This window comes from Elephantulus edwardii, unplaced genomic scaffold, assembly GCF_000299155.1.
Source record: "Elephantulus edwardii isolate Elephantulus edwardi_28Jun2011 unplaced genomic scaffold, EleEdw1.0 scaffold00250, whole genome shotgun sequence".
Taxonomy (NCBI): domain Eukaryota; kingdom Metazoa; phylum Chordata; class Mammalia; order Macroscelidea; family Macroscelididae; genus Elephantulus; species Elephantulus edwardii.
In genome coordinates, this window is record NW_006400000.1 from 1,549,566 (window position 1) to 1,575,223 (window position 25,658).

A 25,658-nucleotide genomic window follows, 5' to 3' on the forward strand; every position below is an offset into this window, starting at 1 on the left:
TTTATCAGCCAGCATTTTTCACCTAACAGCACTCAATAGACAGTATATAGAATCCCTGGATGGTGCAAAAAAGTTAATGAGTTCATCTGCTAACTACAAGGTTGAGGGTTCAAACCTATTCAAAGGTGCCTCAGAAGTAAAGTTTGAAGACCTACATCTGAAAAATCAACTACTGAAAACCCTACAGAGAACAAATTTACTGAGGTCCACAGGGTCACCACAGCCAGAGGTGACTGGCATCAGACAGTATCCTTCAGCCATAAAGCTGGAAAATCCTTTCAGCAATTATGTATCTGTTAATTCCCCAGACATGCCTGCCTCCACACTGCATTACTCAGATGATTTATGACTGAATTTTTAGAAGACCCTCACACAGAAATTCCCAAATGTTAATCTACTTAATGTTCTACGTGACTTAATCTTCCCAGACAATGCTAACCTTATAACCTACTGGTTTTATGAGTCCCATGGTTTACAAATTAATACAACACAATCTAAATGCACCATAAATTTATATTTGTTAATCTTGACGTTAGAATATTTAAACATTTCAAACTACATAAAAATATGACAAACAATATAAAATAGAAAGAAATTTGTTGACAACTTACTTCCAAAACATTGGTATTTCTTATATTGCAATTAAGCGACGGGACAGTTTACATGGCTCTTCTAGAAAAAACATAGTGTTTTTAGTGGAGTGTTACCAACAAAAATCAGCACAATCCCACACAATAACATCTCCAATTTATTATCTTTTCCACAGTACAAAGTTTTCACAAACCATAAATTCTTTGCGGTTAGTCAAAGTCTGTAAACAAGTGTCTGAACCCCACATCCCCCCACTTCAGTTCAAGCTTGTGAATGTTTTAAGTCCTTCTATCAAGTTTCAACTCTTCCACTTGCATAAGGAATCAAGAGCCTTCTCTCTTTAAATTATTTGCATTTTATCATACAGGCTGCAATGCTGTAAATCACAGTGAAAGCCCTGGGGAAAACAAAACGACATGGTCTTTACAGCAGGACTTGAAACTTTATAATATTAAATGCATTGAAAGAAGCTTTCCCATAATAAAAGCGTGGGTTTTCATTTCCAGAAATCAAGTCAATTAGAAATGCTAGGTTCTACTTAAAAACCCATTTTGATCTAAAAGTGAAAACAGTTCCCCATCCGCAGTCATTTTATAAACTCTATACAGTTTTGCTTGCAGAGATCCCCTCCCCACCCCTAGTCTGGAAAACAGTAGTGCAATTAGTTTTACTTGTTTTAAGTTATTTAGTCCAGGATGTAAATAGCTCTGTGGAAAGATAAGAAGATGCTCTGGTAAACAAGAAATGTTTGCAAGCCCATGCTGGCTTACTAGTCCATTAAAGCTTGTAAGTCCATGGTGGCCTCCAACAAAATGTTGTATATACATCACCAGTAACAAAGCAGAAATAAATAGGCAGAAAGGACTGTAAACTGTCTCATCTCTTAACGATTTTTTTTTTTTCAGCAATGACAGGCTGGACAAATTGATTATCTAGTTGTTTAAGTAAGCAGACAGTAGACAGTTGCCTGTGAGGACATCCCATTATGGCATCCAGTCTGGACAGCCCCAATGGAGTTACATTCCAAAAATTAAAACAAAGAAAGGGGAGTGGAGGGTGGGAGAGAAAAGTTTCAAGATGCCACTTGAATGCAATTTCCTCCACGCCAGTCCGTTCACTTAGACTTCTTCTTAAAAAGACTTTTGATTTTGGATGGCTTTTTGCTTTTCTCTCCATTCTGACAAAGGTCATGTGGGATGCTGCTTATCCTGGCGACACTTGATGCTTCTGGAAGGGGTTTGCTGTCGTTGCCGGCTGAGGAGCAGGACGTGTGGCGAGGTTTGGACACTGGGAGGCCGCTTGAGAGCTGGTTCATGCTGCAGGACTTCTCCAAGATGCCATTGTACACCTTGCTCGCAGGGCTGAAGATCATGCTCTTGGTCTCTGTGAGCCCGACACAATCAGGGGAGCCTCGAGAGAGGTCGGCTGTGATGGGCGAGTCGCCGCGGGAGGAACCCTCCAGGGACAGCTCATCTCTTGACGTCTTGCGCGGAGACAGCGTGTGGTAGATCTCAAGGCTTGACGGAGGAGACTGCTTCCTTCCAATGGAAGAATTTAAGGAGTCACATTCGGAAGCTGTGTCGGGCACTTCCCTGGATGAGACAGAGAGGCAAAGGGAAACATTTAAAACTGTGTGCTCTTTAGCTATGTGGGCGGATCCTCATTAAAACAACGTCCATTGTTTAATCTACTGAAATGTAAAAGGAGAAAGTGTCAATATCCCAAATGTGGCTCAATAAAATTAGCACTGTATTACCTTAAATAAGATAACCTGTCTAAACTCGGTTTAATTTTTAACATAAACTGTAATAATAAAATTGTAAATATTACAACCTAAGTTGTGATTATTTTCATTTATAAGAAAATATTTAAATTTTATAGATTCTTTTCATTTCGGTTATTGCAGTAACAGATTTCACTGGTATTTCCAAATCACAGCACTAATATAATTTGGAAAGGAGACTTTCAACCGCTGTTTTTATCTTTACTACAGTTTTTCTCATGATCCACAATCGACATCTAGGAACAGCACTCGAGAAACCAAAGGATGTACTGCATTGGGCAACTCTGCTGTCAAGGCCTCTCTAAAGTACTGAAGAGTAAGGATGTCTGTTAAAGATGGAGGTGTGTCTAATCCAACTATGGTATTTTCAAATGCTTCATAAGTATGAAAGTCAATGAAGAGGACAGACTGAAGAATTATTCATGCTTTTGAGTTGTGGTGCTGGGAAGAATAGTGAGTCCACCATGGACTCCCCAAAGAGCAAACAAATCTGTCTCAGTAAAAGTATAGCCAGGATGTTCCTCAGAGGCAAGGGGCGTGAGACACCTCACATACTCTGGGCATGTTGGTAGGAGTGGCCAGTCCTTGGAGAAGGAAATCATGCTTGAAGAAGGAGAGGGTCAGCAGAAGAGAAAAAGACTCTTAGTGAGATGAACTGGCACAGTGACTGCCACTACGGGCTTAAGCATGGCAGCGAGGGTGACCAGGAAGAGTACATTCTGCGGTATCCAGGGCTGCTGTGAGGCACAGCCAATCTGACAGCACCGAACAGGAACAAAGGAAAACAAGGAGTGCACTGAGTTAATATCCATGTTTCTCTAGGGTGTTCTGGTTTTTTAAAATGGAGGGAGATGTGGTAAAGAATTCAGCACCAGCTGAAGGGATGTGGCCTTTGTCCTTGTTCTTGAGAAGTAACCTTGCCAAGTGTCTTTCACAGAAGCAACTCCTAAAAGGCCGGGTGAAGCGACAGGACTCCAGGTGAAGGGAGGCTCACTGGGTCGCAAAGCCCAGTCACTATTCCCTCATGGCTACCTCATGGTAATAGCTCCACCTACAGGAGACGAGCTGGAGGCTCCACTGCAGTAAGAGCCTCCAAAGTCCTTCTGGAAACCCACCAGTCCATGCACCTGGCCCGTGTCTCCCTCTGCAACTGCATGCCCTACCACTCTCTGCCGGGCCTTCTCGTTCCTCTGTGTCCCAGTCTCCTGACTCCTTCAAGCCACATGCACTGGCTGATTCCTCTGCCTGGTCTGACTTCCATCTGTCCACAGCTTCCTTCCCTGCTTCGTTCAGGACATTCCTCGAATGCTGTCTCCAGGCATGCCGCCACTGACCAGCATATACCATTCTCTTCCCTTTGACCTGGTGTGGTTTCCCTTTCTAGAACGCTCCACTCCCCAAAGTGACATTCTGTGCTAACTTGTTTATAGTCAGGTTCCCCAGAAAGAAGGAAATCTAATGTGGGCATAGTGTTTCATCAACTTCTGTATTCTCTGCACCAGAACAGAGGACAAGCTCACAGGAGGTACTTGGTAAATAAATGTGTGCTGAGTGAATGACCAGAATGCAGTCATAAAAACCAGGGACCATGCCTTATCTGCCTTTGTGTGCACAGTGCCTGACAGAAATATTGATGACTTTATGAAGTAGATAATTAAGAAATAAAAGGTGAGGGGTCAAAGCAAAAAATAACTAGCAAAACAAAGGTGGGAGAAGGAGCAGAGCTAAAGACAGAACCCAAAGGATTAGAATCTACGAGCTAAAACTAAGCCAGAACCGTGCACCCCTGTTCTAGCTGCTGAAGTTATGAGCAAACACACAGCAAGCACTGAATGTTTACTGAATGAATGAACTGAACGAAAGAACTGAATGACTGCTCACCTTGAAGAGTCTATGAATAACATCACGTTACTGGCATGTGGGTTAATTAGAAGCACATCAATTAACTTTGACATGCATTTTATGTTACTACTGTATTTTAGATATCAACTGTAATGCTAAATTTTCATCATTTCTGTATAATTTATTCACACAAGTGAGGACGGTCTTTACCTCACCACCAGCTTCTAAAGAGTACAAACTCCTCTGGGGAAAAATCACACTTAAATAACGGCTTCTTATAAAGATGGGGACTTCTGGTGGTCTACTGGGTAGGAAGTTGTGATGCCAACCCAAAGGCGGGTGGTTGGAATCCAGTAGCTGTTTCTTGGTGTGATTACAGCCTCTCAGAATCAGGAGCATCAATTCTAAGTCAGTTCTGACTCTATGGCAATGGCTTGGGTTATCATACAGTAAAATTCGCGACATAATTTTCGAGCATTTTTATAATGTGATAATGGGCATTGCAGACAACAGCAAGAGAGTGCAGATAAGAATAAATAAGCAGACTCCGTGATCAGCTGTTGGTGAGACGTGCCTGCTTATTGTCCTAGTGGATAGGGTGGATATTAGCCGAACACCATGTTATTACTGTCATCTGAAGGTGGTCGGCTTCCAGAACTAGAAGCTCATTTAGTTAGTTTTACGAATTTATTGTTTGCTCTGTGTGTCTTGGCGGTATTGTATGTGAAATTCTAAGCTAGCTTAAAACTATTTCAAAAACTAGCCACTAAAATCTAAATAACATGTGAAAACAGCCCTGGGCTTAGTCACACGGCCTGGAATGCTCTACTGGTCCCGCTTCTAATCAGATGTACAATCACTTCATTTTCTAGACCTCATTTTTCCCTACTTAAAAAAATAAGGGAATATGATAAATTTTTAAAGTTGCTTATATTATCTAACAATCTAATCTCAAAAGAAAAAAAGAAGTGCTATTACTTTTTCATAGTTAATCAGATTCAGAACGTATTTATAGCATAACTTGAAAATTTCCTTTCTCTCTAAAGCTTATGCTTCTTGGAATGTTCAGCTTAATCATCCATTCCGTTTAAATTATTTTCTGTTCATCCTCCATAGTGACATAGAGCTGAAAATACACAAACTAAATGAATGTAGAGCTGGATTTTACCACAAGGTGAAGTTCAAATGAGCATGCCTCATCAACAGAATATAGTTATCACTAAATAGTGCTATTATTGTCACTATCATTTTTTTTAAGCATTCTCAGTATTTGAAAGACTGAAAAAGGAGAGGAAGAAAGTTTTCTGAAATCCAGTATTTTTTTTACATTGATGAGCTAGGTGAACTTGGGATACTGTTTTTTGAAATAAGAGACTGAGCATTTCTATCGCAGAAAGTGCTACTGGAAAACAAAGCTCTGGATTTTCCCTACTAATTTCCAAGTCACTCAAAAGAATGTGACTACTAAAGTCATCTTGCTGGTGAATAGGCACACTGCAAAGATACAGAGAAGGCTTTGTATGCACTCGGGGGGCCTCATAGATGTTGTGCTGTCAACCTTTGAACCCACCAGCTGCTGTGGGAGAAGGATGGGCAATCTCCTCCTGTCTGATTTATGGCCCCTGAAAGCCCCCTGCAGATGAGCTATGAGCTGGTTCCCACTCCATGGCATATAATAAAATGCCACCAGAGTTCACTCTTGCACAACTAGAAGTGGCTAAATAGAAGCCCACACCTGTTTTTCTGGCACTCAATCCATACCGCTCCAGAAAGAACGGTGTGGCTTACAAGGAGCAGCCAGAATCGGCTGGATTGAGGGGCTGCCCAGATCACTAAACTGGACTCGAATGGGCAGCCGCTATATGCATTCTGCAGGAAAAGTGAGTTATGAATATCGCGTTCTCTTTTAAAGTCCTTGATATTTTCTTGGACTTTTAACATTTGAAACGGCTTGTCTGCTAGTAAACATTTCCTCTTAACAGGATAAATTAATAAGAAACAACAGATATTTCTAAAAACTCATTCCATCATATTTTATTTTTTTAAATGTTCAAGTATATGTAAGCCCATATATAAAACTGTTTATATATGAAAATATATGTTCTCATTTCTGAGAAAACTTTGTCCTATTTGGTCTGGCATCTCAAAATATCTATCTATAGGTCTGTGGTTGGAAGAATTCTAAGATGCCCCCAAATTCCTAGGCCCTGGTGCACACACAATTTCTTCCAGTTATTCAAACAAACACCAATATAAATGGTGCTGTGAAGGGATTTTGCAAATAGTAAGATCCTAAAACAGTCTAAGAGTGAGTGTGTGTGTGTGTGTGTGTGTGTGTGTGTGTCTCTCTCTCTCTCTCTCTGTCAGTCCTAGCCCTGTGCATGAATTCTAGAGTTCAGTCACAGAAGGAGCTAGATGCAAAGCAAGGGAGGAGCTGGGCAGGAAGGACCTTCTCTGCTGTTGGCTTTTACAATGTAAGAAGTCACGTGGCAGAAAAATGAGCAGCCCCTAGGAGCTGAACGAAGCCCCAGGCTGTCAGAAAGGAAGGCAATGAAGGAGAAAGACCTGTAGTTCCAAGGAATTCAATCTCACACAACATGAGGTTTTAAGCTCACCTCACACATCAGATGAGCATGTAGCCCAGCCAAGACTTTGAATTTTGGCCTTGTGACATCCCAGACAGAGAACCTAGCCCTAGCACACCTGGTCTTCTGGGACTATAGATCTGAGCGCTAATAAATGATGGTTCTTGGAAGTCATTAAAATGTCGTCATTTGTTATACAACAGAAAATTAATACAACACACCCCTTACCTAACCGACTCCCACCTGGCCCTCCCGCAAGCCTCCCACACATGGTTACATATTTACAGTCCATACCATTGCTTTTCGGCAGAGAAGTAAATGGCCTCCTCCTCCTCTTCGCTTCGATACAGAACAGGACAACTGGAAACTGAGAGGATATCGGGATCAGGGGAAGGCAACGAGTGCTGCGTGTGCTGGGGGTGGTGGGGGTGGCGGGGGTGTGCCGGGGCGTGTGGGGGAAGCTGCGCACGCTGGGACTGTGGCGAGGACGGCACGATGCTGCGACGGGAGCGACACAAGCTACTGCTTCTGGCTAATGATCCTGTGGGCTTAGCCATGGTCCCTGGAAACCAAACACAGATGAGTGAGAACCCCACAAGATTCAACGTGCCCTTCCTGCCCTGCGAGGTACGAGGGAGAAATGACATCGTGAATATGTCACCATTTAATCCACCTCTTAAAGTCAATGATTATAATCATTCACATCCGCCATCGCCTGTACTGCTCCTAAGTTAAGTAAAAACTGAACAGAAGTGAAAATGCTTTACTACCACATATAACATTACTAGCCAGAAAAGCTGGAAAACTTATCTGATATCAAATTCTTAATTGTAAAGAGCAATATAACATACTTACACTTAATTTGGATTTGCCAAAAATTCTCTCATTCATTTTAACACTAAAAGGGAAAAACTATCAGGATAAAGGCTGGGGTTTTACCAGTAGATACCACTTAAGATGTAACAGCTTACTTAAACGTCAAGAAGTTAGCAATCAAAGAAACTATTTTAAGAAATAACTAAACATATAATCTCAAAGCTAGGAGGTGAACAGAACTGGAGCAGAACTTATCTGGGGAACGCTGATGGCAGCAGAGCTAACCAGACAGTGTTGCTTCTGCTATGCAATCTCAGTCTAGCCCGATCCAGGTATAACCAAACATCTCCACAGCCTCACTATGAACACAGAAGGAGCTTTCTCTTTCTCTGCCTTAACACTGAGCACAACAGTCTCAAGATGCTGCTGCATCAGCAGGTAATAGTAGGCATCTTCTCAGGCCCCAGTACTGTCTGCAAACCCAGAGTCCTACTCCTTCCTAAAGTGTTTTTCTTTTGAAAGTCTCGCTACTGGGCCCTATGAATCGTTGTCTGATTTTACTGGCCATTTCTCAGTCATCTTCTCTCTTACCTGTATAACTAACCTAAAATCAAAAGATTGTTGCTGCTGTTGCTGATTGACTTCGAGTTGAGCACGACTTATAGTGACCCTATGAACAAAAGGCCTAAAGCCCCTTTACAACTATCGACATTTATCCAGGTTCATAGAGTTTCTGGAGGCATGTTATTTAGAAAGTGGATGCCACTCCTGCTTCCAAAGCTGTCATAGTACTTATGTGCCACTGAGTCAACCTGTGATGTATAGCAACCCTATGTACAGCACCTCTGAACCCTTCCCTGTCCTGAGCTAGTCTCACTAATTCTGACACACCCACCCCCACTGCCCGAGTCACTTTATCAATCCATCTCCTCGAGGTCTCCCTCTCCTGTGCTGTCCGTCCATCCTTTCGAGCATGATGTCCTTCAAGGACTGATCTCTTCTAGCCACGTGCCTAAAGTGAGGTAGAGCTTCAAAATCCTAGCCTCCAAAGAGAGACTTGGTGTCACCCTCTCCAAATCAGACCTTTTTTTTTTTCTTGGCACAGTAACTGTCATGGGCTCAAGCATATTAGAGATGTTGAGGGTGGCACAGGAGAGGGCAGGGTTCAGATCTGTTGTTCACAGGGTTCCTGTAAGTCACAGGAGACTTGATGGAACCTAACAACAATCTCCCTTTTAGCCTTTTACAAAATTCTATAGATTTTTTTCCTAGTCTCGCTCCATTTAGCCTTCCTGAAAAGCTTCATTCATTTCCATGGCTTAAATTACCACTGCAAGTCTACAGAAGTCTAAATCTGCAAGTCTCACTTCAACCTATCTCCTGAACATCAAATCTTTTTATCTGATGACTAGATATCTGGATGAACCACAAATTTGCCACAATGAACTCAACGTTTTCCTTCCTACGTGCACTCTCTCTACCAATCACTTAATGGTGTTTGATACTGTATTACATGAAGAGCTCCCCAATGTTTGTAAAATGAGAATAATGTCAAACTCCTTAATATGCTAGACTGCTCTCTTTGTTTATTGAGACTTTAGTTGGGAAAAGTGCTCTAAGTATACTGTTTACAGTTGTGTTAGTGTTACAGTTAGTGTTGGTTACAGGAATACCAACACTGCACCTCTCTCAAATCTGTGCAAGTCTAGCAGTCACTTTCACAGCCAGGCCTTCTTTCCCTATGTCTCCTGTGATCTCCAGCTGCAGATCTTTGTTTGAATGGCAGTTCCTAAACAAAGATTCTCAGACTTTCTAGAATTGCATTATCTCCCCTGTGCTCACATAGCAACAGCACATTTCCCCAATACGTCACTTACTTGAATACACTGCTCTACCTTGACTACACTAACTTCAGTGGAGGCAATATTGTACATCATGCTCAACCCTACATCACAACACCTTGCACAGCACCAGGCAAAATGCCGAGGCTTATGACGTACATACGGAATTAATCCATCAAACGGAAATAACTAGTCATGTAAGTTGACAAGGTTAAGGGAGACACTAGGAGGTAAAATTAGAGTGATTATTTCAGAATCTTTTATTCTTTCCCTCACTATGGAATTAACTAGGGTTAAAATGGGATGTGCTCTTGACCTTGTAATAATGTGACTGAATATTCTATGACATTAATTAATTCTCAATTGTCTAAAAAGGGTAAAAATGGGACATAGGGGCACAGGGCCAGGAAAGTGTCGCTGAAAGGGCCAGAGGGTGTGAGAATAACACAGCCCCTAACTGCTTCAGAGCAGAAAGCATATCAGGAGCCCATACCTAGCCCCATGGTGCCTACAGAGGCCCAGCAGAAGTTTATTTCTTCATTGCTGACTCATAGACTCACGGTTATGGTACCAACAATGGAGTATTTTAGGGAAGGAAGTTGAAGAGTGGGAGAGGCAAGGAATATCAATTATTTCAACCAAAATAAGTACAAATTTTAGGTCAATAGTTCCAAGGCACAACTCCTCAGTCTGGGCTTTAATATGAATCAGCAAGCAGCTTTTCCTTCCATGATCAAAGGCAAAACCAGCAAAATCCAACTGTGGCCAACATAAATACAAGAAGCCTCAGGTCACACCTTGCCACAGCTTCTCCACAACAATGCCAGTCTCACCACCGCCAGGGTCTCACTCTCACTAGGGTGTTGCCACCACAAGCCTTTATCACCTCAAGTCTTGCTTCAAGTCTTTCTCGTCCTAAGTCTTGCTGCTCAGTGTGGGAAGCACTCTTTCTCTTAACTTACTTTCACAGCTGATGCTGATTTCCAAGACCATGCTGATTTATAGGACCAAGTGCCTGCAGTTAAGGCAGCTGGACACCAGAAGCGGCTAACTAATGGTTATAAAAGGCCAATTTTTCAGGCTAACACCACACCAATGAAGGTTAACATTTATTGTCACTTATAACTTACTACTGTTGGGTGCTGTCCAGTCAACTATGACTCAAAGCAACCTTATGAAGTAAAGAACTATGCCCTATCCTGCGCCATCCTCACAATTTCCAACATGCCCAAGCTGCTTGACTGTGTCATTCCATCTCGTTGAAGGTTTACTTTCCTTTCAATGACCCTCTACCTTTTCAAGTATGATGTCTTTTTTGCAAGGGCTGCCCCTTCATGACAACATGCCCAGAGTAAGTGACTTATTTAGAAGACTAGCTAAATGAGGTATTATGTTTTACTTTATAGAAATTAACTTTTAATATACCTTTTCATTCTAATACTAGTAACTATTCAGAAGAATAGTATCATAACATGGTTCTCTATTTACAAATTGTATTTTGTGATGTTTCTTATGAAAGACAGTTTGCTTTCCAATAAAGCAAATCTCCACTACTACTATTAACTGAAAGTAGTTAACCCAAATCCTTAACCATTGTATTATATTGGATGAAGAGCAGATAGTAATGAAATTGAAGTCACTAAGGAATTTCCTAACTTAATTTATGATGCTACATAATCTTGATACAAAGACAACATTGAGAATTAAGTTACTGTCTAAACAACTGATGACTAAGTATGTTAAAATCCTAAGTAATATAGCAAACAAATCCAGTTAATTACAAAGAGTGTATGTAATAAATAATCTTTTACTAAATTTAACAAAATAAAGAAACAATAAATTGGGCAGAAAAAGAATGTGATAAAATTTAACAGCTGAAGCTTCGTCTGACATATTCTGAGCATGCTGCAAGGAGGAACCAGTCCATGGAGAGGGACATCAGGTTTGGGAGAGTGGAGGGACAGAGCAAGAGAGGAAGACCTTCAATGAGACGGATCAATTCAGTGATTGGGGTAACGGGAGTAGGTATGTCAGAGACAATGAGGTTGGCACAGAACAGAGCAGGGTTTAGGGCTTTTGGACATAGGGGCGCTATGAGTCACAAATGACTTGATGGCACATAACAACAGTTCATGGATTTAAAAGGGGGGGGGGAAATTTCTCTGCAAACTAGGACTACAGATTAATATCCTTACATTAGTAAAGGTACCTATCAAGAGTTAGGGACGAAGATACTATAATGAAATGTGCAGAGAGCTAGAGTCAGAAAATCAAAAGGGCCGAATTCGCTCAGTGTTTAAGCTGAAGGGGCTGAAAAACAGATTGTTGTTGTTGTTATGTGCCGTCGAGTCGCCTGCGACTCATAGCGACCCTATGTACAACAGCCCTAAACTCCGCTCTGTCCTGTGCCAATCGCACTGTCTCTGACACTCCCATCCCGATTATCCCAGTCACTGAATCAATCCACCTCACAGAGGGCCTTCCTCTCCTGCGCCATCCCCTCTACCCTCCCAAGCATGATGTCCCTCTCCAAGGACCGGTCTCTCCTCACTACATGTCAGAAGTAAGTTAGACGGAGCCTCAGAATCCTTGCCTCCAAGGAGCCACCCGGTTTAACCCTCTCCAGGACAAATCTATTTGTTTTCCTAGCAGTCCATGGTATTCTCAGTACTCTTCTCCAGCACCACAGCTCAAAGGCATCAGTTCTCCTTCTATCCTCCTTGGTCATTGTAGACCAAGATACCATAGAAAAACAGATACTCTGGGTAAAAAGTTGAATGATCCAGGAAGTATCAAGAAAAGATGGAAGGAGTATACAGAGTCACTGTATCAGAAGGAATTGGCTGACACAGAAGAATTTCATGAAATAACGTATGAGCAAGAGCCTGTGATGATGAAGGAGGAAGTTCAAATTGCCCTGAAGGAATTGGCAAAAAACAAGGCTCCAGGAACTGATGGCATACCAACTGACATATTTCAACAGATACTTCCTTGGATGTGCTAAGTTGTGCCAAGAAATCTGGAGAACAGCCAGCTGGCCCACTCACTGGAAAATATTTGTTCCCATTCCAAAGAAAGGTGACCCAACAGAGTGTGGAAATTATAGAACAATATCATTACTATCACATGCAAGAAAGATTCTGCTGAAAATTAACCAAAAACATTTTGGAACAATATGTCAACAAAGAACTGCCAGATGTGCAGGCTGGATTTAGAAGAGGTTGTGGTACTATGATATTATAGCTAATGTTAGATGGATCTTAGCAGAAAGCAAAGAATACCAGGAGAATGTCTATCTGTGCTTCATTGACTATGCAAAGGCTTTTGACTCTGTGGATCACAATAAGCTGTGGCTGACTCTGAGAAGAATGGGAATCCCAGAACACTTGATTGTGCTAATGCGAAACCTGTACTTGGACCAAGAGGCAGTCGCCAGAACAGAGCAAGGATACACTACATGGTTCAAAATCAAGAAGGGGGTCCGTCAGAGATGTAGTCTGTCTCTATACCTTTTCAATCTGTATGGAGAACAGATCATCCAAGAAGCTGGGCTGTACAAGGAGGAATGTGGCTTCAGGATTGGTGGAAGAGTCACCGACAACCTGCGTTACGCAGATGACATACCCTGCTTGCTGAAGCTGAGGAGGACCTGACGCGCTTGCTGCAGAAGGTCAAGGACTGCAGCCTCCTATATGGATTGAAGTTCAGCATTAAGAAAACAAAAGATTCTCACCACTGGGCCAATTGGCAGAATCAGTATGGATGGTGAAGAGATTCAGATAATTAACAGTTTTAGTTTACTTGCCCCACAGTCAACACTCTTGGTAACAGCAGTCAGGAAATCAAGAGATGAATTGCTCTGGGAAAGACAGCTGTGAGGGAACTCTCAAGAGTACTGAAGAGCAACAACGTCAGGCTGGAGACTAAGGTGCGCCTGATTCAGGCTATAGTCTTTGCAATTATGTACTATGCATTGGAGAGTTGGACAGCGAATAGAGATGATAGAAAGAGAACTGATGCCTTTAAGCCGTGGTGCTGGAGAAGAGTGTTGAATACACGATGGACTGCTAGGAGAACAAACAGGTTTGTGCTGGAGAGAGACAAGCCAGAATGCTCCCTGGAGTTAAGGATTCTGAAGTTTCATCTGACATACTTTGGGCATGTTGCAAAGAGGGACTGGTCCTTGGACAAGGACATGATGTTTGGCAGAGTGGAGGGATGGCGCAGGAGAGGAAGACCCTCAATGAGCTGGATCACTTCTGTGAGTGGAGTGGTGGGAATGAGTGCGTTTGAGATGGCGAGGCTGGCACAGGATAGAACGGCATTTAGGGCTCTTGTACACAGGGTTGCTACGAGTCGCAAGCAACTTGATGGCACATAACAACAACAACAACAAACTGGCCAAGTGGTAAGGAGTTGTGCTACCAATCCAAAGGCAGATGGTTCAAATTCACCAGCTGTCCTGCAGGACAGAGTTGTGTAATCTCGTTCATGTGCTTTACAGTCTCTGAAAGCTTGTTGGAGGGTCAGCTATGAATGGGTTCTGACTCAACAGCATGCTAATAATCACCACCAATAGTTAGGAGCAAAAATAAACATACAAGCTAACCTATGCTTCATGATTAAATATCAGAAGTGCCCGGGTTCCCCAATAGTTACAGTTATCCAGAAAGTTTGTGGTTAAATCCTACCAGGGATTCTGGGATAAAGATGTGACAGAGTGTGAAACACAATGTGTATGAATTTTGTATGCATACCAATATGCAAAAAAAATTTAAAAGAAAATATTTGGCAGGTGGTTGGTTTACATACTCGAGAACTAGGAGCAATCAAAAAACTAGGCTGAATTCCTGGATGCCCAGTGTCTGGCATCTCCTACTCAACAGCTAGGGTACTTACCCACAGGCCCAGAATTTTTAGACTACCCAGGGGTAAAAAGGAAGGAGGCTGAGGACTGGAAGGCCTAGGTACCCCCACAGACTTATGATGAGTGAAGCCTGCTGGAGCTGGACTTGAATTGATAAAACAGACCTTTAGCTTCCCCCCAGAGTCCCTTGGGGTCTCTAGTATCTTCCAGAAAAGAATCCCAGGACAAGTCCATCACTCACATATCCATCTGTACTTGTAACAATAAAAAAAAAGTGTGAAAATAAAAATACTGAGAAAGGAAAAAAATATTTATTTTAATAAAAACAACAGAATCTGTGTTAATACAATAAAAAGTATCTATAATACTTAAACAACCAGGGACAGCTACAATCTTAAATAAGTAGAAAATACAAAGAATTCTTCAAAATCAGTAAGAAAAAAATTTACTATCTCTGAGGAATTTCATGAGAGAAACAAAGGAATTTAGAGAGGTAATTCGAACTATAAAAGCCAATTGATGAAATGTAGTCAGTTTCACTCATGATCAAGGAAATAAAAGTTTCAGTAACAATAAGGTGCCATTTTACTCTCTATTAAAAGTTGCGGACCGAGTAAACCAGCCCGTTCCAAGCATGAGGAGGATGCAACGTAATGAAAAAGTATATATAAACTGCCACAACCTCCAGAGAGCAGAATGGGAATGGCCATGACTGCTGGAGAAATGTCTACTACGCACCAGAAACCCATGTCCATGTGTCCACTAGAGAAACTCTCAAGGTTGCCAGATATCAAGAGAGACACAGACAAAGCTACTGTCACAGTTATCATACACAAGAACAGAAAAGGATGAAGATTATAGCAGCAGAAGAGCAGATGAATAAACTGCATTACATCTGCATATTTGCTGTTCTTTGCCATGGAGTTAACTGTGGTTCACAGTGTGTACAGATTAAAATTGCTCCACACATTTCTTTTTCTTTCCTTGTACTTTTTCTTCTTCTGCGTTCCTACTTTTCCTATATTTTTTGTTCTTTGTTTTGGTTGTTGCTGAGAATTACAGTTAAAACATACACCAAACTCAACAATTCCTCATGTACAGTTTAGTGACTCTGACTGTATTGTCCATGTTGTGCAACACCACTCCCACGCTCCTTTCCTGTTATTTCTCCCTCATGAACACAGCCTCAGCACATCTGGAGGCTCCCATCTAATCTCTGGAGTTGCTATTATTAATCTGATGTCATACAGACAGTTATTAAAATAGCATAATGCTCAAGACAGAGCTTTTTTTACTTGTTATGTACCATCAAGTGGACAATTTATAGTGACCCTATGAACGAAGCTTGCTCTATCTTGCACCAGTCACACCATGTCTGATATGTTCAAGCTCACTGTTAATGTTATTATGTCAACCTTGTTGTTGGATTCATCTTCTCTTTTTCTGACCCTTCACCTTTCCCAGCACGATGTCTTTTTCCAAGGACTTGCCCCTACCAACAAAATGCCCAAAGTATATGAGACAAAGTTTCCCCATCCTGGCCTCTGAAGAGCACCCAGGCTGCCACTTCCTCCAAGACAAACTTGGGTTTTTGTTTTTTGGGGTTTTGTGGTGTTTGGTTTTTTTTTCTTCCAGTCTATGGAATATTCAACACTCTTTTCCAGCACCACAATTCAAAAGTATTGATTCTTCTCTGTCATTCTTATTTGCTGTTCAATTATCAAATACACAGAAAGCAACGAAATAAATAAAAAGTAGCTTAGATCAAGTGCACCTTAGTCTTTAACTGATATCCTTGCTCTTTGGTACTGCAGAAAGGTCTCTGACAACAGACTTCCCAGTGCAACATGGTTTGATTTCTTGACTGCTGTTACCATGGGTATCAATTGTGGATGTAAGTAAAATGAAATAATTGACACTTCAATCTTTTCTCTATTTATCATGGTATTATAGAGTTCTGGTGGCCTCATGGTAAGAAGAAACCCCAAAGGTATACAGTTTGATTCCACCAGCTTGCTCTACACCAGTAAGAATCATCATGATAATACCTATTGATCCAGTAATAAATAAGGACTTTTGCTTTCTTCATGAAGAGATGTAATCAATTTTTCTTTAATGGAAAATACTCTTTGATCTGCAATAAGTGCTTCAAATCCTCCTCACCTTCAGTAAGCAAGTTTGTGTCATGTGCACAACAAAGGCTGTGGATGAGTCTTCACTCAATCTTGATGACACGTTCTTCTTCATCTAGTCCACTTTAATGTTTGTTCAGTGTAATAACTAAATAGGTACAGAGAAAGCATACAACCTTGACACTACTTTTCCTCATTTTAAATCATCCTTTGTTTTATTAGGACAATTGCTTCATCATCTAGGTATAGGTTTTTGTATGAGCTCAATTAAGTATTCTGGAATTTCTATTCTTTCTCAACGTTAATCATAATTTTTTACAATCCACACACCCAAACTCCTTTGCATAGTCAATAAAACACACAAACATCTTTCTGGCACTCTCTGCTTTCAGTCAAGATCCATTAGACATCAGCAATTTTTTCTACCTTCTTTACTGTTGTTATTATTATGTATCACTGAATTGCCTGTGACTCATAGCAACACTAAATACAACAGCTATGAAGCCTGCCCTGCCCTAAGCTATTCTCACTGACTTCAACACACCTATCCCCATTGCCTAGTCACTGTATCAATCCATCTCATCTGGTGTTCCTCTCCTGCGCTGTCCCTCCACTCTTCCGGGCATGATGTCCTTCTACAAGGACAGGTCCCTCTTAGCCATGTGCCCAAAGTATGTGAGATAGAGCTTCAAAACCCTAGCCTCCAAGGAGAAACTTGGTTTTACCCTCTCCAAAACAGACTTATTTGTTTTCTTAGTGGTCCATGGTATGTTCAAGACTCTTCTCCAGCACATCTCAAAGGCATTAATTCTTCTTCTGTCGTCATTCGTCACTGTCCAGCTGAGGCATAGCAAGTAATGGTGAAGCCCATGGCCCGGATCAGGCACACCTTTATCACTAGAATGACATTGTTGCTTTTCAGCACTCTGGAGAGATCCATGACAGACCTTCCCAGTGCAATTAGTCTTCTGATTTCCTGACTGCTGGTGTTAAGAGTACTGACTGTGGAGCTGAGCAAGCTGTAGTTGTTAACAGCCTCAACCTCTTCTCCGTCTATCATGGTGCTATCAATTGGCCCAGTGGTGAGAATTTTTGTCTTCCTAATGTTGAGGTTCAATCCATATTAAAGACTACTTTCTGTAGCAAGCAATTCAGGTCCTCCTCAGTTTCAGCAAGCAAGGTTGTGTCATCTGCATATAACAACAGTCAAATATTTACCACCATCAGTACCACCACCAGCACCACCAAGGCTCCTTTAAAAAATATTTGGTAAATGCTGAAGAAGTTAAAAAGAAAAACAAATATCCACTGTAATTCTATTCACACAGAGCATGTAATTAAATATAGACAGTGTCTGGTGTACAGTTTTACAATCTTTTTTCTTTTACCACAAGCATAATTGATAATTTCAAAATAATGAAAGTTCCACACTCACTGTAAAACTCTTTTAAGTCACTTATAGAATACATAAGGAAGAGCCTTCACCCTACCCCAGGCCCAGTGTTCCTATCACGTTTCTTGCTTATCAGATGTAGAGACTGATTTTATAACCAAGGAGAAAAACAGACTAGCACCACTGGATGGAGACAGAGTCCTCCAACTCTAATCATAACATGCGTTAGTTTTTCAGGCAATAAATCGTGACTGCAGCACTTCTAAAATATCAAATTAAAATTATAATACACTCTTATACTTGGTGCTTTTTTGTGTAATACAATAACTTAAAACCTAAGGTAATTATTTTTCACATTTAAAATAAGTGTTTTCTTTTCATTAACATATGAATATTTTACCTACCCTCCTCCCAAAAAAATGACTGGGGGAAAAAAAGGCAAAGCAAAAAAATTAGTTTACATGGTATTATACCCTTATGAACAATTCTAATACTGAATCATTAAGAGTTCTAAAAAGTAACTGTACTTCTAAAAGCTTTGGTTTCAAACAAAGCATTGATTTTCAAACAAAGGTTTTTTTTTAAAAAAAGGGCATGAATCACTTCTTCATTTGACAAGCTTAGGATATGTATTTCAAATTAGCACAAGTTGACAGTATTCAAACTGCCTAGTCAGTCAAGATATAGACAAAACATTGCAACCCTTAATGCCTTTCAGTGTGTGACAAGTAAAGTGAGCGGGATTCCACACTTCCGAGTGCGATTCACTGACTATTTGTCCACTGTTCTCTCCTCTCTAATGGTTCAGTGTCTCTTCAATTTGCTTACACTATAATTCTGCCATTAAACAACAGACATGAGTGAAACTATATAATCAATGACCAGAAGTTAATTTGTAAGGTAAAGGTTTCATTTTTAAAAATGTAAGTTAGAAATCTTTCTAAATCACAATTTTAGAAAACCCGTAATAATAATTGTTTGGGGAAAAAAGCCTATTATATGATTTATCACAAAAATGAAAAATCCCATATAAGTTTTCAACTAAACAATGACTAACTTAAAGTCTTGGTAACCTTATTCTAGCTACATTTTTTCAAAAAAGTCACAAGGAATAAAAGGCAAAAGATTTATATGATCTGAAAAGAAACAGGAGTGGGAAAACTAATCAGAAAATAATTAGGATAATGTGATTGCAATGATTTTGCATTAGAGACAGATATCACTTGAACTTATTTAACTGCAAAAAGTCAAAGCTAAGATAAAACAAATTTACCACTAAAAATTATTCTAAACAATGCAGAAACTTTAAAAAACACAGAGCATAACAAAGCAATACAATGAAAACTGTACATTAAAATACACGTTAGGGAGGATTAAGAAGAAAATACATTTGTCTGTATGTTTGTCTCGAAACATAATTTGCATATAAGTAATCGAGTATTTCATCCATGGACTGGAGCACTATGAAGACGGTGAGAACAGAGCAACTTTTCCTTCTGCTGTACATGAGATAACAAGATAGAGCTAACTCAAGCAACTAGTAACAGATTTTACATGTGTGTGCACACGCAAACATATATAAACATTTATAAACAAACGTATCTAAAACATTTGATTCTTGGATTCCAATTCATAAAGACCATTGTTCCAACTCATGGCAACGGAAAACTTCTCCAGAGTGTTTTCTAAACTGTGATCTTTCTGAAACTGTGACCTTTCTTCTGAAGTGGCTCTGAGTAGGCTTGAACCACTAACCTTTGGCCACTAGTCATGTCCTTCACTGAACCACCAAGACTAACCATACATCTGTATCATTCTTTAAAATTGTATGTAGTATCCTCAAACAAAAATACTTAAAATAGCAAGATGGGGCAAAAAGAGATTTAATGATGAATAAAACTTTCATCACAGATTTCAAAGTAAATGATTCACAGAAACACATGACAGACATTAAGACCATTGCTGTAAAAACAGAAGGAGAACTAGTAGGATGTAGATAAAAGTTCAAAAGAGGTAAGGGAAGGAGACAGGGAGGGGGAGAAATGATGGGATTCCAGAGTTTGGTGGATATAGGGAAGGGGTGAAGGATTTATGATAGATCTAGTGGGGACCTGAAAAGATGTCATGATTGTGGGAATAGATCAATGGTGATTCACTTTACAAAGCACAGTGCATGGGAATGATCCCATGAAAAACAATGAATAGAGGAAAATGTGACATGTACATGAATGAAACTCAGGTGTGACAAATTTTATATGCAAACCTATACACACACACACACATATTTTTTAGAAAAAGACATGACAGAATGTAGCTTGAGGGAGAGAACTGTTAGGAGGAATATAAGATTAAGTATTATTGCCATGAAAAGAGTCCAGAATGAAAGCTGCACAGTAGAGTGGACAGGGGGCGGTGGGGTGGGGGGGAGAGGATATTGTATAACCATGAAAGAATTTTTTTTTTTTACTTTTCAAAGAGATAATATAACTGGGGGTAGCAGTGGGGAGGGAGGAAAGTGTTTGACAATGAATGAATGGAAATCCAAAGTCTCTCTAAACTTTCATTAAAATAAAATTAAATTAAATTTTAATTAAAAAAGCAAAAAAACAAACCACCACCACCAGCTCTCTTTGCTGAACTCCAACTCACCAGGAAACTGTGAGACTATTGGGGGCGTATCTTCATCCAAGTCATCGACTCCTCCAGCGATCGGGTAGGGTGGAATGGAGACTCTGGGCATCACCACCCAACTGTGATCAGAGTACAGAGAAGAGGTGAGGCTGGGGAGCCCAGAGTTATGGGCTATCTGGAAGCCACAGATCTTCTCAATCTGTTGCCAGCGAAAAAGTCGTTCACGTAAACAAGTTGTCAATTCAGAGAGGGCTTTCCTGGAAAAGCCAGTGAAGTAGTTACTTGTTGCAGCAAAGCCTGTTTATTATGGCACAGAATAAAAGCAACCACACAAACACACCATGACACTTTCCTAATTTCAAGAAGAAACTGACTGGTCTTCAAATAAAAGGTGGAATTGTACACGATTAAATGATCAACAGTCTCTAAATTACTCACTTCAACACGGTAAAGAGAAAGTTCTGTAAAATCATGCTCTTACTTGGCCTCTAGAATTTTGTGGTCCACCTCGTCCAGGGAGGAGCTATGTGCAACGTGCAGAGTGCCAAAGACGGTGTTTCTCTTCTTTTTAATTTTCTCTGCCTAGAATCCCGGGGGGAGAAGAAGAAACCCAAAGGTTCGGTTTGAAAAAATATTATAAACACATACTCATCAAGTTTGTTTTCTTTTGAATGTATTAATAATTGTAAAACCAGTGGAGAATCATTAACCAAGATACAGCCCTGTTTTTCAAAGACGAAAGCATATCGGGAGAAGAAGGAGCATGCTTCCTGAGCCATCAACAGAATGTAAAACCTGATATTCTCACTTATCTGTATGGCTAAGAAAGACCGGAATCTCCTTAACACTAACAGAATAATATGAACTATATCACAGTGAGGGTGTTAGTGAAGTGAATTGATCATTTTTAGTTTTTCTAGAAATCAGATTAACTTAATCTTGTTACACACAATATACTTCAGAAATTGATTTCTAGTAATTACTAACCTGAATCAGACATGAAGCAGCGACCTAGAGGAGAAAAGCTCCGTATAAAACATTTACAATATTGAAAACAGTCATGATTTTTAAATGACCCTAAGGTCATTTTGAAAGTATATGTTTCTTTAAATAAAGCAATTTTACCATACAGCCAAGGACTACAAGAGTCTATTGTGCAGCACCAGTTTAAGATTCCTACTTAAACAAACAAAACCACACCAAAACCACCAAACCCAATATGAAATTATAAAGGGAGCCCTGGTGGCCTAGTGGCAAGAAGCTGCACTGCAATCCCAATGGCACAGGGTTTGAGTCCACCTGCTGCTCTGCAGGAGAAGAATGGGCAATCTCCTCCCATGCAATGAACTACCTCTGAAAACCCTTCAGAAGGTTAGTTAGGGATCGGTTCCAACTTGATGGCATACCACAACAAGAACATGTAAGTATAAACATTTTATTCAGTTTATAACCCAGTTGGATTTATACCTCTAGATTGGAATAAAAGGAAGAAATTTATTTCTTAATTTTTAAATATAATAGATTAAAAAAGTACCTCATCCTTAGCAATCGCTAGCTGCATTTCTGCATTTTGTCTTTTAATATTGTAGTACTGCACTTCTACTTCATGTGTCAACTGAAGCCATTTCTGAAGGGCGTCTGGAACAGACCAGGTACTTCTGAGCTCAAATTCTTTCTCAGCTTTTTTCAGAGCCATGCGCACCTGGAAGTGGGGAAGAAAATAGAAAACTTACTTAAACTTCATTATGTGCTGGAATAAATCAACAAAAGTACTATACACAAACTTCTGATATTAAATACAACAGTTTTCTGACACAGGAAATAATTACCTTAAAATGTTATTTTAGGGTTGTTTTTTTTTTTTAATTTTAATAAACATTTACAGAGATTTTGGATTTCCATTCATTCATTGCTGCACTTTTCTCCCTGCCCACCCCTCCCCACCAGTTCACTCCCCTCTCCGAAAAGAAAAAAAAAATCCTTCATTGGTAAACAATTCCCCCATCCCTTCCCCCACACCCCCTGCCCCGAGTACACGTCTCTATGCAAGCTTAATTCTGGATTCCTGTGCTAACCATAATACTCAATCATATATCGCCTCTAATCTGTTCTTTCCCTCATCTGTCTCAATACAGTATACATAATTTACCCAGTTTGTTCTCAGTCTTGCCCCAACCCTGATGTCAGACCCATTCTACAACAGTGGCACCATGCAGTATTAAAAATACAAATTTTTTAAAAATATAGACATCCAAAGTAGAACACTGTTCATACAACTCAAAAGAGAGATATCAAAACTAAGGGTAAAATATAACTCACTCACTGGGAATAAATCCTAAGTAACATATTTGTTCCCATTCCAAAGAAAGGTGACCCAACTGAGTGTGGAAACTACAGAACAGTGTCATTGATTTCACATGCAAGCAAGATTCTACTGAAGATCATCCAAAAACGACTGGAACAGTACATCAACAGAGAACTGCCGGAAGTCCAGGCTGGGTTTAGAAGGGGTCGTGGTACTAGGGATATTGTTGCTGATGTTAGATGGATCTTGGCTGAAAGCAGAGAATACCAGAAGAATGTCTATCTGTGTTTCATTGATTATGCAAAGGCATTTGACTGTGTGGATCATAACAAACTGTGGCTGACTCTGAGAAGAATGGGTATTCCAGAACATTTAATTGTGCTAATGCGAAAGCTATACTTGGACCAAGAGGCATAGTCAGAACAGAGCAGGGCAACACTGCATGGTTCAAAATTGGGAAGGGTGTATGCCAGGGATGCATCCTGTCTCCATACCTTTTCAACATGTATGCAGAGCAGATTATCCGAGAGGCTGGGCTCTATGAGGAGAATTGTGGCATCAGGATTGGTGGAAGATCTATCAACAATCTCCGTTATGCAGATGACACAACCTTGCTTGCTGAAACTGAGGAGGACCTCATGCACTTGCTGCGAAGGGTCAAGGACTGTAGCCTTCAGTATGGAATGAGGCTCAATGTCAAGAAGACAAAGATTCTCACCACTGGACCAATTGGTAGCGTCAGGATGGATGACGAAGAGATTGAGATTGTTCACAGCTTCAGTTTGCTCGGCTCCACAGTCAACACTTTTAGCACCAGCAGTCAGGAAATCAAAAAGCATATCGCGATGGGAAAGTCTGCCATTAGGGACCTCTCTAAAGTACTCAGGAGCAATGGTGTCTCTCTGGAAACTAAGGTGTGCCTGATATAGGCCATGGTCTTTGCAATCGCTTGTTATGCATCAGAGAGTTGGACAATGACTAGGGAGGACAGAAGGAGAGCTGATGCTTTTGAGCTGTGGTGCTGGAGAAGAGTACTAAATGTACTGCCACTGGACTGCCAGCAAAACAAACAGATTCATCTTGGAGAGGATTAAACCAAGCTACTCCTTGGAGGCCAGGATTCTGGGGCTTTGTCTGACATACTTTTGGACATGTTGCCAGGAGGGACGGGTCCTTGGAGAGGGACATCATGCTCGTGAGGGTGGAGGGACAGCGCAGGAGGGGAAGACCCTCTATGAGATGGATTGATTCGGTGACTGGGGTAATCGGGATGGGTGTGTCAGAGGCAGTGCGGTTGGCACAGGATAGAGCAGGGTTTAGGGCTGTTGTACATAGGGTCACTATGAGTCGCAAACGACTCGATGGCACATAACAACAACAACAACATTTGTCTGACATGATTCACAGTACAATATGCTTATGATAATAGTGTGAAATAAAACTATTGGGTAAACTATGTGGCATCCTGCTAAATCTCCCAGGAAGAGAGACTGAGCTTGGCTTCTAAGATATGGACACATCAAATGCAGGCAAGCAGACCCTTTTGTGTTCAAGATTTTAAAGGTAAAATTTCTAAACAATCTTTATGTCCTAATCAACAACTTTCATTTCATATTGCAAGCTTGAATAAACTGATCTCTATTTTTTCTACTTAAATAGGAAAATTTTCGTTAACATAATCATCATAAATTTCTTTGACTTAAAAAAAAGCCTCAAAAGAAATTCAGCTAAACAGAATAGCATCTATTTTACACACAGATGAAGTGAGGCAAATCTTAACAATGTTTAGATTATTAACTATCAAATTGTGTCTCAAAATTTGTAAATATAGCATTTCAATTGTTGTTGTTGTTGTTACTGACTGCTGTCAAGTCAAGCATGACTCATAGCGGCTTTATGAAGAAAAGACCTTAACACCTGTATCACTTGTATAACTTTCATAGTTTCTCCATGTTCATAGTTTCCGGAGGCAAGCTATTTTGGAAGTGGATGCCACTCCTGCTTCCAAGCCTGTTCATAGAGTTTCCAGAGGCATGTTGTTTACGAAGTGGCTGCCACTGCTGCACAATGATAATTATTTTAAATATTCTAACAATCGTAATTCAACCTAAGTTTCAATCCTTAGCTTGAATGACTTTATTATTTACAGAAATTATTTAAATAGTCTTTGTTGTGGTGATAAAGCAACAAAAAATTTAAGATTCTAGAAATGACATCTAAATATCTGAAAACCTGCCTTCTAAATCCAACCTCATACTCTCTGTCCTCTAGCAAGTCCCTTAAGTTCTGAGGCTCAGGGTCTCACATATTCCTTGTTCTCAAGACTTTCTTTGAAAAACCAAAATAACTTCTGTGACTTCTGTGAAAATGATTTAAACTAAATAAACACTGAATACAGGGTTCTAGTGTTCTTCTGGGTAGAGAGTTGTGAGATTAATCCAAAGGCTTGTGGTTCAAATCTACCAGCTGCTCTGTGGGAAAAAGACGAGCAACCACCTTCCATGCAATTTACCACCTCTGAACACATGGTGGATGGTCAGCTATGAGTCAGTTCCAACTTAGAACAACTTGAACACAAAGCAGTGCTACTACTAACCTAATAAACTACGCCTTAGAGCAGTAACACTGTGAGGGTACTCTGGTGGCCTAGTGGCAAGAAACTGCACTGCAATCTTGAAGGCATGTGGTGGCTCAAGACCACTAGCTAATCCGCAGAAGGATAGGCAACCGCTTCCCGTGCAGCTATACGGTGATTACGACTTTACAGTACACAACAACAACATACAAAATACATACCAGATGTTCATCTCACATACATTGGACATGTTATCAGGAGGAGTCATCACACTTTGAAAAACAAAGGGTTGTTAGC

General features: G+C 40.4%; 1 protein-coding gene across 2 annotated transcripts in view; it reads right to left on the reverse strand.

Moving 5' to 3' along the window:
* Positions 1–239: 239 nt before the first annotated feature.
* STIM2 (stromal interaction molecule 2) overlaps positions 240–25,658 on the reverse strand; it is a 133,038-nt gene continuing 107,619 nt past the window's right edge. The window contains exons 7-12 of one of the 2 annotated variants that reach the window (XM_006899259.1): positions 22,016–22,183; positions 21,469–21,492; positions 20,963–21,063; positions 20,500–20,738; positions 7,096–7,363; positions 240–2,183 (exon numbers count right to left, since the gene is read on the reverse strand). In XM_006899259.1, the coding sequence (XP_006899321.1) occupies positions 1,706–2,183; positions 7,096–7,363; positions 20,500–20,738; positions 20,963–21,063; positions 21,469–21,492; positions 22,016–22,183 (1,278 nt within the window). In that variant the 3' untranslated portion in view covers positions 240–1,705. The remainder of the gene's footprint in view (positions 2,184–7,095; positions 7,364–20,499; positions 20,739–20,962; positions 21,064–21,468; positions 21,493–22,015; positions 22,184–25,658) is intronic. The other variant, XM_006899260.1, reaches the window with a different exon arrangement.